The sequence below is a fragment of the Notolabrus celidotus genome, chromosome 20 (genome assembly GCF_009762535.1).
Source record: "Notolabrus celidotus isolate fNotCel1 chromosome 20, fNotCel1.pri, whole genome shotgun sequence".
NCBI lineage: Eukaryota > Metazoa > Chordata > Actinopteri > Labriformes > Labridae > Notolabrus > Notolabrus celidotus.
The window spans coordinates 25,634,385-25,652,017 of NC_048291.1; the positions used below are offsets into that span (position 1 = coordinate 25,634,385).

Sequence of the window (17,633 nt, forward strand, 5' to 3'; positions counted from 1 at the left end):
TTAATTCAGATTTCGATTTTCCGATTTTTCGATTTTTTTCGATTTTTCTCGATTTTTTAATTGCAGCTTAATTTCTGTTTTTTCTCAAGATCTCAACCCAACATCCAACCTATCCCCAGTCACACAAGCTCAAACAAACATGTCATAATCTTGACTATCTCAGTGACCAGCCAGTTGTTTGTTATTGCAAGATATGTATCCTGTTATCTTGAGAAAACTAGGTCTGATATCACGAAATAACAAGAGACGTGGATTTTATTGAGGGAATTAACCTAACGTAACTCCTTTAAACGTCTCGAGAGAATATTTGTTGTGGATTTGCGCGATATCAATAAATAAGGATTGATTGATTTAATAAAAAAAGAGTAAATAAAATGTGTTGATTTCCACTTAAGGCTTCCATAGTTTTTCACGACTACATTTGCCACTTAAATCTCCTACTTGACTCAATCAATCAATCAATCAATCTTTATTTGTATAGCGCCAAATCACAACAAACATTATCTCAAGACGCTTATACAAACATAGGAGGTCTAGACCAATCTATGTCAAATTATAAACAGAGACCCAACTTCAAGACAGGGTAAGACTCAGTCTGACCCCACCTTAATCCATCATGAGCATTGCACATCGCAGTATTTAGCTAGTTACAGTGGAGAGGAAAAACTTCCTTTTAACAGGCAGAAACCTCCAGCAGGACCAGACTCATGTTAGACAGCCATCATGCCTCGACCGAGTTGGGTCTGGAAAGACAGATAGAGGGGAGTAAGAGAGAGAAGTGATAGTGATGAGACGAGTCGTAGAAGCTGTTGCCGCTGGAGTCCAGCACGTCCGTATCAGCTGGAGTCCAGATCGTCCGCAGCAGGAGGACGTCTACGGCAGCTCAGAGGAATCTACGAGACAATGCAGCTCAGGGACTCCAGAAAGGTCTATGGTTAGTAACTTTAATGGGACAGGCAGAGTTAAAGTAAGTGATGAGGGGGTTGGGGGGAAGGGGGTGAGCTAGGATCCCAGTGTGTCAGTGTGCCAGTTCCCCCGGCAGTCTCAGCCTATAGCAGCATGTCAAAAGCTGGTCCAAGCCTGATCCAGCTTAACTATAAGCTTTGTCAAAAAGGACTGATACTATCTTTGTTAGAGAGTGTTTCTTGAAGAAGCTAGTGCCCCAGTCTTTATCTAATTGTTGAAATTAGCGATTAAAATCCCAAATTTTACAGATGAGCACAATTTTGATGTGTAGAAATATAATGTTTAAGCCCCTGTGATGAGATTTTGTTACGAAACAGACTGCAGTAATAGTGATGTCTTCAGGATGCTGCCATTCATTTTCTCTACGGTGTTATAATCAGTGCTTTAAACTGCTGCTGCAGGGTAGTGATTTACTGGACACTGCTAAAACGCTCTTACTCTTAAAAGACAGCAAGATTAGATGTCTTGTTACAGAATTGGCAAAGAGGTAAGGGGTACTGCAGTGTATCTTCAATAGTCACTCAAAATAGACACAAACTGTAAGCTCCTCACAGCAGCTTTAAAAATGTTTGATTAAATACTGTTTTTATGAATGGGGTGTTTTATTTTGAAATCCATTTCCTGCTGTTGTGTTTTTCTCACTGGTGACCATGCTGGTGACTTGACACTGGTGTGACACTGACAGAGTGCAGACCCCTCATCAGTCTACTCTGTCAGTGTCACATCACAACTCCCCCGGGCTGAAAATAGCAGCATCTTCTCCTCCTGTGGTTGACATCACACTCATGGAATATCATATTAATCTATAAGCATGATAAGCTTTTAAAATAGCACTCTTTTATTGTTTGGTTATTGTGTGTATGTGAGGTGTGCTGTCCCATTTGAACCCTCAGAGAATAAACATCTCTGGTTTGTGTCATGAAGCAGCAGTTTTAGACAAGAGGAAGCATGGGGATTAAAATGCAGAGAAAGGGCTGACATGAATCACAACTAATGGGCTTGAAAGGTTCCACCGGAGCAGAAAGAGACCTGTTGATTTATTACATGGTTGTGAAGTCAGATGAGTAGACTAGGTGCACGTAGATGTATAGGTGTGTATTTCATGACTTAAAGGATTTAATCTATTTCCCTGATAAAGTGAAAAACTAAATATCCCCAAGCTGGAGACCCTCAACTGGCACACACTTCATATTCAGAGACACTTAAAGGTCACATGGAGAGGCTCCAGGTGGACTAACTCTGTTACTTTTGTTTGGGGAAAGCTGCAGTAATGTAAGCTAAAGCCAAGGGTCTGTAACCAGCTAATGATAATGTCATGAATTTGCTAAATTCTTATGTCAGCTGCATAGACCGTAAAAACATGGATGTAGTCTCATTGATGTCACCCACTGGCTTCCAAAGAGACTCAAAGATGGCGGTCACCATATTGGAAATGTGGATTTCAACTTTCAATTTCTTTCAACTCAGCAAGAAACTGGAAAATTCTGCAGTAAAAATGGACATGTGTAATATTCTGTAGGCTCTAACAGGGTTTTGTTAGCTGTTGGAACCAGCCTCTAGTGGTCACTGGAGGTACTGCAGTTTATTTGCTCTCCTGCTTGGTGAGCCACCGTGACTGAGTTGTAAAGAGCTAATGCACAAGTAAATGTATTGTTTTACCATGATATACTGTATGTTCTAACGTTTTCTCATATTTGTTTCAGTGCTGAATTACCGAGAGAGCTCAAATGATAATGTTTTGGCAGATTCTGTTTACAACCTGTAAAACACATGTACAACATTAAAACAACATTGATCCTCTAAGCGAGCTAATAGAGCCAGCTGCTGCACAATTCAGGTGAGATGTTGAAACACACGCCATCAGGAGACCAGTAATGAGCCTCTGAGCCCGTGTGTGACCTCTACATCCAAGAAGTCAGGGCTCCACTTTGTTGAGAGAACAGCCGTCACCAGGAGCACATGTTTATCAATCCAGTTGTTCTCTCGGTTGAAGTGTTTGCAGATCAGAGGGTACGTGGCTCCATGCTCCAGCAGACAGGCTGAGGTGCTTGCTCTGTGTTTTGTCTCAACAGCCTTGATAAAGTGAGGGCTAAAATTAACCAAGGAGCACACATGCCTTCCCATGACCCTTTGGTGTGAGAGCGGAGAGAGACGGGAATGTGAGCTGATGAGGGCAGTGAGAGACAAAGAGCTGCAACTCTGCTCTGCTTGATACGTGTGAGGTCGTGTAACCTGCTGAAGAGCACACAGGGTTTATTCCTTTCTATGAATATGGCAATGCCCAGTATTATTTCTCTCTTTTAAGACAATCATTTAACACATAATGTAAAGAGAAGTCTTTAGCTTGTACTCACACCGAGGTAGGGGTTGGAAAAATGTGAGAAAGCTTCAGATTTGGGATATTTTGGTGCTTTTTTGAAAGCTGCAAAATGTCATCAAATAGTATAAAAAGATGCATGCATGAGTTTGGTTATAATGCACTGTGTGGCTAAATAAATAAAGTGTCTAAAATGCAGCTTAAAGTTCTGAATACATACAAATTGGATTCATGTTTAAGCCTACATGACAGCTGTTGTCACCTGGCACTCGCTGTGGACAGATAATGGCGATCTGTGTGCCCTGAGATGGGAAAGTATCTGAGAGTCAGACGTCAGGGCTGAGTTTTATCTTCCTCAAATTCCTTCAGCTCAGGGTCGCCTTCTGTGCAGACCTGAGACCATCCAATCCTCTGATAACAGCCGGGCTAAACAGATTCTGACTGTGCTTTACACACACTCTCTCTCCCTCTCTCTCTGTCTGTGCCTCAGCTTACTGTGTTTAACTCTCATCATCATCCATCTGCTCTTGCAGCAAAACGGCCTGACCGATGGGTGGAAACAATCAGTTCTGATAAACAGTGTGTGACCGCTGCCGTCAATCCTCTCACACCCTGCAGTTAACTGTGACAACATTTAAGAGAGATCAAACCTGATAGACTGAGGGCATGTGTGTCACTTCTGAATGAGGAGCAACAAAAGAAGAGGGCGTCATCTCAAACAAACAAAAGGTTTTATTGTCAATATGTTAACATGACATCATAGCATGTTGGTCAACACTAATGTTATATTCACATATGCAAAGGTTTCTTCCAGAAGAGAGAGAGTCAGCTGCTACAAGACTCAGGAATTGTATCTAACACTACAAACAGAGGAGTGAACACAAACAGGGGCTGTATGTTAAGAAAGAAACAAGAGAAGGGGTTGGGTAATAGAGGGGGGGGGGGACGTTGAAGAGGATAGAAAGTGGGTGGGAGGCACACAGAGGAACACAAATTCACAGTGTGTCCTTGGCGACGAGCGCAGCGACCGGCAGCTTCAGCGTAGAAAACTCTCATTAGAGCGGGGACTGTCAGCAGGGTCTCAGGCAGCCTGCGAGGTAAATACAGGGTTTCAGCTGGGAAATCTATCCATCCATTATCTTCTCCAGGCTCTCTTTTTTGTGTGTTTCCTCTTTCAAAATGAAAAAAAACAGCATCTTTTCTATGTGCTGTAAGCCAAACGTGTTGCAGGATTACAAAGAAGATGCAGGGTAAAGGTCACATCCCTAAAACCTCTCCTAACACCTCCCACCTGGCTGTGCTCCTGTCACCTGTGCTGGATGAGAGGGGCATGCCCTGACAGGTCCAGGTGTCAGAAAGACAGAAGGGGGCTTTAGAGGTTGAGCTCAAGAGATCGAGGATCCTGGTGTGAGATGGATGGAGGTGAAGGGGTGGAGGACCGGTTGAGTTTTCAATACAGCCAATTGTTCTGGTTCAAGTCCCCTGCAGCTTCTGCACCATTTAAAGGACTATTACACTTTATATGCAAAGTATGACATCACTGCAAAAGCTGCTATAGTCGCTGCCCTCTGAGTTGAACACATGCTTACATTTATCTATTAATGCAGCTACATGAAACAACATAAAATAGTAAAGAGTTTTTTGATAGCTAATACAAACACACAGAATTCACAAGTTTTTAGAAACTGATGTAAAAAAAAAAATTTGCACTGGGTGAGTTTTAATATCTGATATCCTCTTTTTGTCTGCAGCATCTGGCATACATCACTGAAGTTATGAATGCTAAATATGTTGGAAATATATGGAAACTCAGTTCTTGATCGCAATGTCTATATATGTCAGACTCGATGCAACATTGCAGGATGTGCAGGTTTTTGGGGTTAGGTTTTTTTTTATCAGCGACAGAAAAGGAAATACTATAAGCACACTTTTCAACAGCCAGATGCCAGACAGTAATGCACCACTTGAAAACACCTGAGCAGGCATTAAAGGACTTTCACAATACAACAAGTAGCACACAGGTGGATTAGGTGGCTCAACAAAACACATGAAATGCAAAACGACATCATGCACGGGTTAAAAAAATCATCCCAAATTCACCTGTCTTCCTGTCCAAAGCTGCTCTAATGAACACACACAACTCTCATTTCCTGCTCAGATCCAACTCTGACATGAACCACATCTTCCTCTGGTACTTTCTATCACACACTTCACATACACAACACCACATGTCAACCTCCACAACGCTACATGTTATCTGAACACGACTGCTACATATCATGGCCTCTTCTATGGCGGCTAATCTGAAACAATGCTACAAAATCTGGTCCACCAGTTCAGTTTAAAGTCAAACAGGTTATCAGAATTACTGAGGAGCTTTATAGAAACAGACAGAAGAGCATATAAGAAGGCTGACCTCCATCCAGCTCAAGCTTTTAGTCTATCAGTAGAAAACGTATCCACGTAATAAGCGTTTGGAGTCATTTTAATGACTGAGTGAGAGTGTTTAAGGGTTAAATCATGGCTGTAGTTAACTTATTAGCTCACAGATTCTGATGAGAAAGTAAAATGGGATTATGTGATAACTCGGGGCAGCTTTGGGGTTTGGAGATAAAAAAAAATGTTGGAAGAAGCGCTCAGGTCCTCAGATCACGACTGAAGACCAGGTGGTTGTAAATTCAAGGAAGATCTTTGTGCTCAGTTGTTGATTCCTTAATGATCTGAAAAGAAAAGAAACAAGCGTTAAACAGATCAAAAAGAGGACAATTCTCTGGTGACTGTTTGCTTCAAAAGGCATCAGGTGTGTGGAAAGCCTGCAGAAGGGTCCAACATTGCCCCCCAGAGGGATTCAGCTCAATATGCAGACTGGCTGCTGAGAGAGTTAGTCTGTGAAAGCACATTTTGTACCTCTCCATCTCTGGTCTCCACAGTTCGAACAAGGATACTCCTCTTCACGTGGGCCTCGGGGGTTTTCGTTTCCAAATTAGTCTCTGGAAGATGAGTGGAAGGAGAGGAGAGGTTAGGTTGAGAGCCGAGGAAGAAATGCAAGTATACTCTTCTAAGTCTATGGTATTTCACTCTGCCATTATGTACCGACTGCTTCAGCAAATTAGGTATATTTAAAAGTGAAGACACAAGTTTGTCTAGAAAAATTACAAAAAGATACCCAGTATTCCTAAATATGACAATCAGGGGGTGAAAACTATGTAAGAGGCAAAGGGAGATACTTTCACAACCATGAAAGATGATACAAAATGAGAGGAGTTAATTCATATATTTGCAGCCACAGTCACTCATTCTTTCCCCGTTTCAGCTTCATATCCCTTCTTCTTTCTACTCAAGCCTCTCCTCAAAAGAGACCTTAATCAAAATGAGACTACATGTTTTAGATCAAAGATAAATAATGAAAAACCCACTGCTATCAGAGCACCTTAAACCCAGATTATTGGATTATCGTTGTCCTCACACGTCGATTGATAATTATGTTTGTGAACTTTGATGTTTCTTCCACCTCCACTATCACTGAGCCAACATTTGTACTTGCAAACTGCATATAAGAAGAGGTGTTGCCTTTCAGTCCTGAAAAGTGAAGCCAATGTAAATGCACTAAATCTGCATTCTTTTAATGACCAGCAGGGGGAAACCTTGTAAAGATGTCTGAGAAATTGAACCTCCCTATCATCGGATCATTTCACCTCAGTCAGCATTTTCCGAACAGATTCATGGTCCAAATAGTTAATTTGCAATGTCCTTAAATGCAACAGGATGTTCTCTTTTTCATCACATTTTAAAACCAACAATAAAGATTGTTTACACTTAAGGGGAACTGAGAGAAGACAGTCAGCTACATTTTGTTACACTAGCCCCGCCTCTTGTGTGAGTAAAACCACTTCCTGTTGAGGAGAACTAAATTGCAACAGCTCGAATGTGGAACTCAGGGCTTCAAGCGGTAGTCCACAATCGAACAAAGTCTAGACTTGTTTACAAGAAGTATTCAAAAATATGGGCACCTCGATAAAAGCAAAAGCAGCAGAGCAAAAAGAAAATATGTTTACATAAAGTTCAATACTGACCTCTAAACTGCAGGTTGGAAAAGCTTTGAACTGGAATGGTAATCCTAGAGGATCAGTGGAGGGACAATTTTAGTCACTGTCTTTACTTGGTCCGATATGTCACGTTGTGTCACAAACCAAGTACGAGCTCACCTGCTCTCCTCTCCCTCCAACAGCTTCCTGTAGGTGGCGATCTCAATATCCAGGGCCAGTTTGACGTTAAGGAGGTCCTGGTACTCCTGCAGGTGTTTGGCCATCTCCTCCTTCAGAGCATGAATATCCTCCTCTAGGTGGCTCACCGTATCCTGGTAACCCGAAGTCTCCATGGCGAAGCGGTCCTCTAGCTCTCTCAGCTGACGTTCCAGAGACTCGTTCTTAAAGAAGGAGGACAACATGAGTGCATGGCCACAAAAGTGAAGCCAAAACACTTGGAGCTCCCCCTACAGACGTGCTGCAGTATAGGTCATGAAGTCCACATCCTCCAAGTGTCTGTTAAAGTTATTCTTAAAATCATATTCATACACTGTGGCTCCAAACAGAGTGGCAACCTCAGGTCTTGAGAAATGAAGCCAGTGCAGAAGTGATAAAAACTGCAGTTCCTCAAGTGTCCACTTGAGACAGGCTGCAAAAGCCCCTAAAGCCACATACACATCCATTCTTAAAGGCAAATCTTTGCATCAAAATAACATGCATTGGGGCGCTGTTGGCTAGCGGTCTAAGCGCCCCACATACAGAGGCTATACAGTCCTCGTCGCAGAGGTCGCCTGCCGGCCGGTTCGACTCCCAGCCGCAATCATTTGCTGCATGTCTTCCCCAACTCTCCACTCCCCACATTTCCTGTCCCTCTTCAAGCTGTGCTATCGAATAAAAGCCCAAAAATCTGACTTAAATGAATAAATAACATGCATCAACATTTCCAATATGGCGACCTTCATCTCTAGGCTTCAAAACCCTGCTTCAAAGCTTGATCAGTAAGGCAACTGGACTGGTAGAAATTCTTGAAGATGTTTCACCTCTCCTCCGAAAGGCTTCTTCAGTTCGTCCTCATGAATTTCTACCAGTCAAGTTGCCTTACAGATCAAGCTTTGAATTACCATGACCTGGATGACTGAGAACCTTCACTGACAAAACTCTGCTTCATAAACCAGTGGAAGACTTCATCCATGTTTTGCACAGTCTATGTTCTAAATGTGAAAGATGTCAGCTCTAGTTGCAGGAAGTAATGCAGCAACACTCAGGCACAGCAAGAGGAAGTTTCCATATTTCTACACAGACAATAAAAGAGACAAACTATTTCGTTAAAGGTCCAGTGGAGAAAAAACGTCTATCATAGCAGACAGCAGCTGACTCAGGCTACATTATAATGTTGTTTATGTTGTAAACAGTTAGCTAAATTATCTAACACTGTCATAATGTTGTTATTTTCTGCAAGAGATGCCCTAACACTATCTTTCCTTAGAGATGATGATATAACCACACTTCTGCAGTGTCTACCCTGTTGTGTTTGCTTGAAATGGACTTACTGTTCCACGCATAGCCTCCAGATCGCAGGTCACCACTTGGATCTGGCGCCTGTATTCATTGGCCTCCTGTTTGGCCTGGCGCAGGGCTTCTGCATTACGATTGGCTGCATCTGTCAGGTCAGCAAACTGTGGACAAAGGCAGACAGTTCGACAGCCTGTGAGTGTGTGTGATGTCATCGTAGTGTCCTCATTAGCCCGGTTACATCCAGTCAAATTTGGATGTGAATAACTCCTCAGTACACTTTGTGAAAGGCACATGTGAGTCTTCTGACCTTGGAGCGGTACCACTCCTCCGTGTCCTGCATGTTTGAGGTGGCCATGCTTTCGTACTGGACCCTGATGTCTCTCAGAGCAGCGGTCAGGTCCGGTTTGGACACATCAAGGTCCACATGCACCTGCTGGGCCATGATTTGCTCCTGCAGCTCACGCAGCTCCTGAGAAGAGGAGAGGTGGAAGAAGTGAAGTAGACTTATAACGAAGGTTACTTGGAAATAACAGTGAAACTTTGGTTTTCATCCTTACCTCTTCTTGGGTTTTCCTCAGGAAGTTGATCTCATCCTGCAGGGCATCAATCTTCCTCTCTAACTGGACGCGGTTTAGTGCGGCTTCATCCACATCCTATAAGAGTCAGACACAAATAGAAGTTAGGCTTCACAGTCAGTCATTGAGATCATGAATTAAAGAAATGATTGCAGAAAAATACCTGTCTGAAGGTGTTCAGATTGTTCTCTGCATCCTGTCGGAAGCCGTTCTCTTCTTGCAACCTGAGGGAGTCACAAAAGTGGAGTTCAAACTTGATGATGAGCAATGATTCATCAAAACAAACCAAAACAAATAGCTTTATTCCACATGTGTAATAGAAAAATGTGTGTGTATAGCATAACATATTTTAATTAAGATGTATTAATATTTTGGGATCATAGATCGATAAATAATGGACGTAGTATCCGTGACTTCACCCATCTGTCCCTGAGCACTGTTTTGAAGCCAATCATCGGTGGCAGCCATATTGGAACTCAACCAGGCAGAGTGTGATGTAAAGAGGCGGGGTTTGAGCCTTTTTTGAACCAGCCTGTAAACATGTTTATTTCTGTCTTCTTTGAATGGGTGTGTATGTGGTTTCAGGTGTTTCTGCAGCCAGCCTCAAGCGGATTCACGATGAATGACAGTTTATAACCCTTCTGCATGGGCTTCATACTCTGAGACTGGATGTTGCCGCTTGTTTGGGATGCTGCAGAAGTACAAAAACCTCTATGATATTCAAAACAAAGTTAGGCCCTTGTCTGCAGGAGGGGTAGGGCTTGATAACTGATTGCCCACCCCAGGGACCAGGCTTAAATCCTAAAGTATAATTGGCAATGACGAATGACAGAGGCGGGGCTTATTTTAAAAGAAGAAGAAAGATTTGCATACTTTCAATTTGTTGTCTTACTTCTTCAACTTAAAGCCAAATAAATACAATTAGTGGAGGCAAAAATGCTAGTTATTTTTTGGTTAGTGTGCGCAGACTTCATGCCACCCCTGCGTACGTCAGTGCACTAGCTGGGCACAAGTCTAAAAAGTCTGGACACACCCCTGCTGCTCTGGCTGCAACTTTACATTATAACAGAGAAGCATTCAAATAAGAACCTCCTGTATATGTGGAAACAAACAACGAGGTCCTGAAAACATATTTAATAATTTTTCTCAGTTTTGTACGTGAGCTGCAGCGCTGCTCTGCAGGCTCCGGGGATGACCGGGCTCATCTGAAAGGACAGCTTACGCATCATTACACTCTCACTCACATCTAACAGCTACACCAGAGGCCTTTCCCACGGGATGGAGTTCACACACAAACTCACACACGCACGCAAAGAGTCCATGTGCAGCCTCACACACAGACACACAGACACAGACACACACTTCTCTGCAGTGCAGGAAAACAAAATGTCCCAGACGTTGAGCTAACATCTGTACAGCTCCACGCAGAGTTTACTGAAAAGACCGGTCCTTGAAAAGCAGCAGGAATCACAATGGTGACCTTTGACCTCCTCGGCCACGGCGATCACCATTCACTCTGAGTTCCTTCAGTGAACGAGCAGCTGTGCGGACATCAGAGGACAGAAAGGAGTCTGAAGTGGACATTTCCTCCCTCGGGACATTCATCACTCATTTTGGGACTAAATTATACATTCAACCCCTTGTGTGCACCTTTACAGGAATAAAAGCTGCCTCTCGACTGCAGTGAATCAGAGTTTTGGAGTAAAACAGGACAAGAGAACATCTGCCTGTCTGTCTGCCTCCTTTGTGCAGGGCCACCATTGTGCCTGCTTCATTCCTCTGCACTCGCTCAATGGCTGCGAGGGGTTCAGTCAGGATCAAGTTTGTAAAGAGGGATCCAGGAGTAAAGCTGAGGCAGAGCACAGCAGGCTGCATTCCAACGAATCAGAGACGGACTGAAGCTGCATATAAATGCATTTTTTAATTAAAAAAGGAGAAAAAAACGGTTACTTTCATCTAAAGAGCCAACTCTGAGCAGCTGTATTTAGAATTCTTTACCAGCTATGTGATAAAAAGTTTGACATTGAGTAAGCTGCATCATGAAAGAGTTTTCTAAAAGACTTGTTCACAAATAAGTGAGCTAACATCAATGCATAGAACAAACACATTTAAAAGGTTTTTACCAAGATGATGCAAAGACAATGTGGTGCAACAAATATCACAAACATTAAGCTCAGTTAGATTTGCAGAAATGGGACGACGGTTTACAGGATGTTGTTGCTCTCCCCATCATGTATGTTTTTCTTGAGCCTCCTTCAATTTTAAACTTTACAAGTCTTATAAAGTTATTTTACAAAATGTTCATAATGTGAAAGGCAATTTTTATTGTCCAGAAAAACTGTGCAGGGTGTTTTTCTACACTTACATTTAGACATTAAGCTGATTTGATTCCAAAAGAAGCCTTAAGAAAGCTTAATCAAAGTAGAATAAGCTGTGTCTTCTTGCACTGCTTACATTATGCACATTCACAAGCACTGATGTTGGAAAAGTGTGACTGCATCAAACTATCTGACCCCCCACCCACAGGAGTCCCTCCCTGCTCCCTCTCACCTCTGCTTGAGTGTGGTCAGATCTCCAGCCAGGTTGTCCCTCTCTATCTCCAGCCGAGCCTTCCCTGCAGTGAGACCGTCCACCTGCCTGCGCAGCTCCCTCAGCTCCTCCTGGTAGATGTCTCCCAGACGGCTGGGCTCCTTCCCCCTCAGCTGGTTCAGCTCCACCACCAGCATCTTATTCTGCTGCTCCAACAGGCGCACCTTCTCTATGTAGCTAGCAAAGCGGTCGTTCAGGCCCATCATCTCCACCTTCTCGTTGGTGCGGGTCTCCTTGTAGTGGGCCTTCATCAAAGAGTCGGCTGAGAAGTCCAGCCGGTCCCCAGGGCTCCCCAGCAGCAGGGCGCTGCTGGATGAGCCGAAGGAGATCCTGGAAATGGGGCTGGAGTGAGTGATGGTGCGAGGGGTGCCATGCCAGGAGACACGGTTAGAAAGGCTCCCAAGTCGGACTCCTGAGCTGCTGGAGCCCTGGGGCCCAAAACGCTTCCTGTAAGAGGACTGGATTCTCTGACTCTCCATGATGTGGAATGAAGCCCACTCGGGGTACAAATGAAGCTTTTATAGAGGCGGGCGAGTCCCCCAAATCCAAAGCAGAGAGGCCACAGGGTGCGGCAGAGAGAGGGGAGGGTGGCAGGCAGTGAATGGGACAAAAAAAAGGGAGAGCGAAGGGGTGGTTTACATGACACTCAAAGAGCTGTGTGCCAGGGATTGTCCATGCTCGTCCACTCAACGACAAATGTCTCTTGGCCTTCTCCCCTCTCTCTCTCTCTCTCTCTCCCCCCACCTCTCCTCCCTTCTCCCCAGCCTCTGACTCACTCCGTCTCTCTGTCTCACTCTTACTTTCACCCTTTTTTGTCTTACTCTCCTCCTTTCTCTTCCAGCTGAATGAAAAGGAATGTGTGTGACAGGGTCTCGCCACCAATTCAACCTGACCACACATGCGCTCTCACAAAAACAGACACAGAAAGTTTGATCCAACGAAGGCATGGAGACGTTGGGAAGAGTTTCACTCTGTGATCAAAGGAAAACACAGAGGATTGACTGAAGAAGTAGATAAACAAGACAGAGATGGAGAAATGATAGATGCATTGAGGTGATGAACATGCAGGCTAAGGGACAACATCCAACACATGAAGCTGCAGAATTTAGGGGGATTCCAGCATCCTACTGTGAGAGGAGGATGCAGCACAGAGGAGCTGTTTCTCCTCTTTGGATCAGTTTGTGGCACAGTTACATAACAAGGACAAGACTGGATACAATAATCACCAAACACCTGCTTACTCTAATGAGAGTAATTTATTACAGAAATAGATTAGTCTTCCTCTGCAGCCACAGATTTCACTGCTCCTCTGTGATCTATTTATTCAGATTCAACTTAAGACAAAACCAAACCTTTCCATGGAGTTATGTGAAGAAGGGGGAATATTTTCATACTTCAACTACTGCATCTTACATTATTTTGTCAACCGTAGACTCAAGCTCTGAGAGAAAAGTGTGTTTGGAGTCATAAGGCCCTGATAATGAAACTGTTTTCTATTTGGGGACCAATTATCAGGCATGTAAGGCAACCTTTACTGGACTACATTATGTTTCCTCCTCCAGACATGCACACCAATAAAGCAGGGGTTCCCAAAGTGTGGGTTGGGACCGCCTGGGGGGTCGCAAGACACAAATGGGGGGTTGTGAGATGTCTTCCAGAATGTTTTAATCTAAAATTAGTACATTTTACCCATTATAGTAAAAAATATCAACAAAAATAGTAGCTAAACTTGAAATAAAACCTTGAAATTAGAAAATGTAATGAGTTTTCTGCCTTTCTTTTTGCCAGATGACTTCTAAGTTTAAGGTTAGTGAACAGTTAATTATCAAAAGCATCAGTAGCAGCAGGTTAATTCATAACGGCACAGGAAACACAGACATGCTCACATAGGTAGGCTAGTTTTCTGCAGACTAGCTGAATAAAGCCACATTATATAACTTTGAGGGACAGTGGGGGTCACGGGTCTTTGGCACCATATTTTGGGGGTCGAGGACTGAAAGGTTTGGGAACGCCTGCAATAAAGGACGGTAATCATTTCCCATTAATATGGATAAAAGAATCAGAAACAGTCCAAATGTGTAGATACAAATGATCATGCCTCCCGTAACATAAAAAGGAAATGTGTTGCTGTTTAGTACACTGTTTCTAAACTCCAGTAAATCATGATGAATGAAGCCTTATTTGAATAAAACCACCTTTATCAGTCACACCTGGAGAAAATACTCCTTTTTATTCTCAGGTGAGTATTTCAGAACACATTTACGTCATTTAAAACCCTCTGAAATTCATGGTAGTGTTATTTATTAAAGATGGCATCATTTCATTTTGTAATAATATTCAAATGACGCTGATATCTTAAAGGAATAGTTCACTTTTTTGTTGATTTTTGAAGTGGGGTCTTCTGACGTACGTCTCTGAAGTGACTTTATTCCTGGTCAGTTGATAAAACCGTCCATAAACCTGATGACCCAAACATACATTTAAAGAAAGAAAGAAAGAAAATCAATTTAGAACTTTTTTCAACAAACAACAAATAATCTATCGTCCCTTTAAATTCTGTTTTCCTCAAACTGAATGCTCCATGTTTCTCTAAAGGAGCTCATGTACACTTTAGTACCGCAGTGCGAGTTTGTAGCCAAGGTTCCAGAGAGACTGCAGGACACCGGGTTGTTCCCTGTGTTCTGGTTATTAGACGTCCTGATGGCTGTAAAGACAGATGGATGGGCGAGACGAGGAGGACGTGGAGGACGTATGTAGGGAGAGGGAGAGACCTAATCTGAACTTGAGGAGGTTACAAAAACAGTTTGTTCCTACCTTGACAACTGCCATATATAAAGCACTTCAACCCATAAAGGGATGGGGGGGGTGTTTACATCCCTGAAGACAAGAAAAACCACATTAGTGTCCTTTATTTTACTGGCTCATTTTACTGCAAATACTGGACAGTCCGGTGTCTGTATCGTAGCTTCAGGCTGACAGACAAGTGAAACATATAGAATGAATAATCAATGAGTTGATTGAAAAATAGAAATTAAACTCCATAAAAGCTGAAACCAAAGGCTGAGCATAATCTCAGTGACGTCACCCAGTGGTTTCTGAAGAGGCCCAAAGATGGGGGCCACCATATTGGAAATATTCCATGTTGAAGTAACAAAATTCTGTTTATTTATTGACTATTTATAGATATATCTGCATGTTCTATATCATTTTTATTCCCCTTGTTTAAAATGTACTTCGTATTTTCATTAATAATACATTTTTTGAAGAGGGCTCTTCTCAAAGCCCAAGTTACAAACATGCAGGTCATACAATAATCAGGTTTTAACATGTATAACAAAGAGTAGAGGTATAATAAGGTCATCACAGATATCTTAAAGAAGAAGTATAACTTGTAGAAGCAGTGGTAAAGTCATTCAGCTGTGCTTTAGCTACAGGTAGTAAAAACCACAACAGCACGGGGACATAAAGGACCTCTTTGTTGCTGGCTCATAAAACCACCGGGAGTGGAAACCAGTGGTACTGGGAGACAGTAAATAAAGCCTCGTACGACTCTACTATCTGGCCTCTGAGTGTTGTCGCAATTAAGGGGCGCAAAACAACAACACAGTGTCTTGAATCCCAATCGGACTCTGTTGATAGAGGTTAAACGAGATGGCACACTGTAAGTCTGGCAGAGATTTGTTGACTTTAAAGGCTCCATCGCTAAGGATTAATGCCTCGGTTGCATCATTAAGGTGACAGTAATTGTTCCTGCTCTCTGGATGTTTTAACAATCTCGAGCGTTGCCTCAGATCTAGTTACTGAGGTAATATGTCCCGAAGATTAAACATTCACAGAGAGGAGAAGAAAGGGGAGGTACAGGCCTCTGCCTCTCCCCCACCTCCCTGCTGCTGAAGTCACTGCAGAGCCAAGTCAAACAGCTGATTCATGTGCCCAACATGAGGAGACCGTTTCATTTGCAGGATGTACAAGAAAAAAGGGTGAGGAGGAGAATCTTAATGCTGCTGGACTCTGACTGATCTCACGCCGAGGGAGTTGCCAGCTAAGTTTGACTGTGCAGCACTCAGCCCTGGCTTTGTGCTCTGGCATTTTACACCCACAAACCCCAGTGTGAGCCTCTCAGATACCATCACTCAACTCCACTGATGGCCACAGTCCAAATTGAATCCTGACAAACCAGCTGGAATCATGACTGTCTCAGCCCCGCCTTCATCACCTATATCAAGGCCCTGGAGTGCAAGTTACACAAGAGTGAGAGTACAGGCCTCAGTATGAAAAAACAACACTTGAGGAAACAAAAAGCAACAGACACACACCCGAAGACACACACTCAAATTATGATTAGTGACATCACTGCCATGGATTCCGGTTCCTAATGAGAAACAGTTGATTTTAATCACCCATTAGTCCTCATCAGTGAGAGTATGTGCTGATTGCAACAGCTGCACCGCGTGACTGAAAACAACATTTGATTGGTTTAATTGGAGACGGCATTTCAGACAATATAGCAGGCAGAAAACAGATATAAACAAAAAATGATGCCAATAATCCTTGAATTACCTGATTTTTTTCGTTGAGAGAGATGCAAGTTTGGGATCCAAAATAATCCTGTAACTACATTTAATTTAAACTTTTTTTTCTTCATGTCAGGGATTCTGCAGGCACATTCAAGCCAGTTTAATTTTAAGCCAAGAGCAGTCTGTTTTCTTTTTTACCTCCACATGGTTGGACTGCAAACTTCCTGCAGTCTTCCTCAAACAAGTCACGTGGAGTCTCGCCTCTTCAGGTAGGCTGACCAAACCTCTGTAAATCAGCTGAGAGACAGCAACATCACGTGACTCCTCTGAGGAAGAGTGCAGAAAGTTTGCAGAAACATAGGCAGGAAAAAAGGGTTCAGAATTGATACTCTATTACAGGGGTTCCCAAAGTGTGGGTCAGGACCCCCTGGGGGGTCACGAGACACAAATGGGGGGTCGTGAGATGTCTCCCAGAATGTTTTTTTTTTTTAAAGTTAAATAAAAATAGCACATTTTACTCATTATAGTAAAGAATATCTACAAAAATAGTAGCTAACCTTGAAATAAAACCTTGAAATTAGAAATTGTAATGAGTTTTCTGCCTTTCTTTCTTTAGATGACTCCCAAGTTTAGGGTTAGAGAACAGTGAATTATCAAAAGCATCAGTAGCAGTAGGTTAATTCATAACAGCACAGGAAAAACAGCAACATGCTCATATAGGTAGGCTAATTTTCTGAAAACCAGCCACATTAAATCACTTTTAAGGGACAGTGGGGGTCGTCAGGCCACAGGTCACAGGCTGAAAAGTTTGGGAACCCCTGCTCTAAAAAGATGCATTACCGTGAAGACAGTATTTTCATGTTGTAGCTGGTAGCAATGGATGCTATTTAACTGTCTATATATTCTAATTTTGAGTAAAAAGAATCATTTACTGTCTTGTGTAGAGTTTTAATTTGCAAAGTGACAGGAAACTGAAGCTAGTAAAAGAATGAAGTGAAATAAAACTTACAATATCAATATCAATGTTATAAAATGAGCAGCATTAAACTCAAGATAGTGTAATAATACTTCAAAACTGCACTTGAGTGAAAGTATATGAAGGATGACTTCATCAGACAACCCTTTACAC

At 42.7% G+C, this 17,633-nt stretch overlaps 1 protein-coding gene across 3 annotated transcripts; it reads right to left on the minus strand.

The window, feature by feature from the left end:
* Positions 1-3,997: 3,997 nt before the first annotated feature.
* Positions 3,998-16,802, minus strand: gfap (glial fibrillary acidic protein). Of its 3 annotated transcripts, XM_034710490.1 has the most exons (12): positions 16,703-16,802; positions 16,548-16,601; positions 14,802-14,864; positions 11,949-12,958; positions 9,562-9,622; positions 9,381-9,476; positions 9,131-9,292; positions 8,859-8,984; positions 7,489-7,709; positions 7,357-7,400; positions 6,191-6,273; positions 3,998-6,003 (listed from the first exon to the last, which is right to left on the minus strand). In XM_034710490.1, exons 4-12 carry the CDS (start codon positions 12,464-12,466, stop codon positions 5,962-5,964), a joined length of 1,353 nt encoding a protein of 450 aa, XP_034566381.1. In that variant the 5' UTR covers positions 12,467-12,958; positions 14,802-14,864; positions 16,548-16,601; positions 16,703-16,802; the 3' UTR covers positions 3,998-5,961. The 3 variants fall into 3 exon arrangements, with proteins under 3 accessions (XP_034566381.1, XP_034566382.1, XP_034566383.1); XM_034710491.1 differs by lacking the exon at positions 14,802-14,864; XM_034710492.1 differs by lacking the exons at positions 14,802-14,864; positions 16,548-16,601 and having other exon boundaries at positions 16,703-16,773.
* Positions 16,803-17,633: the final 831 nt, after the last annotated feature.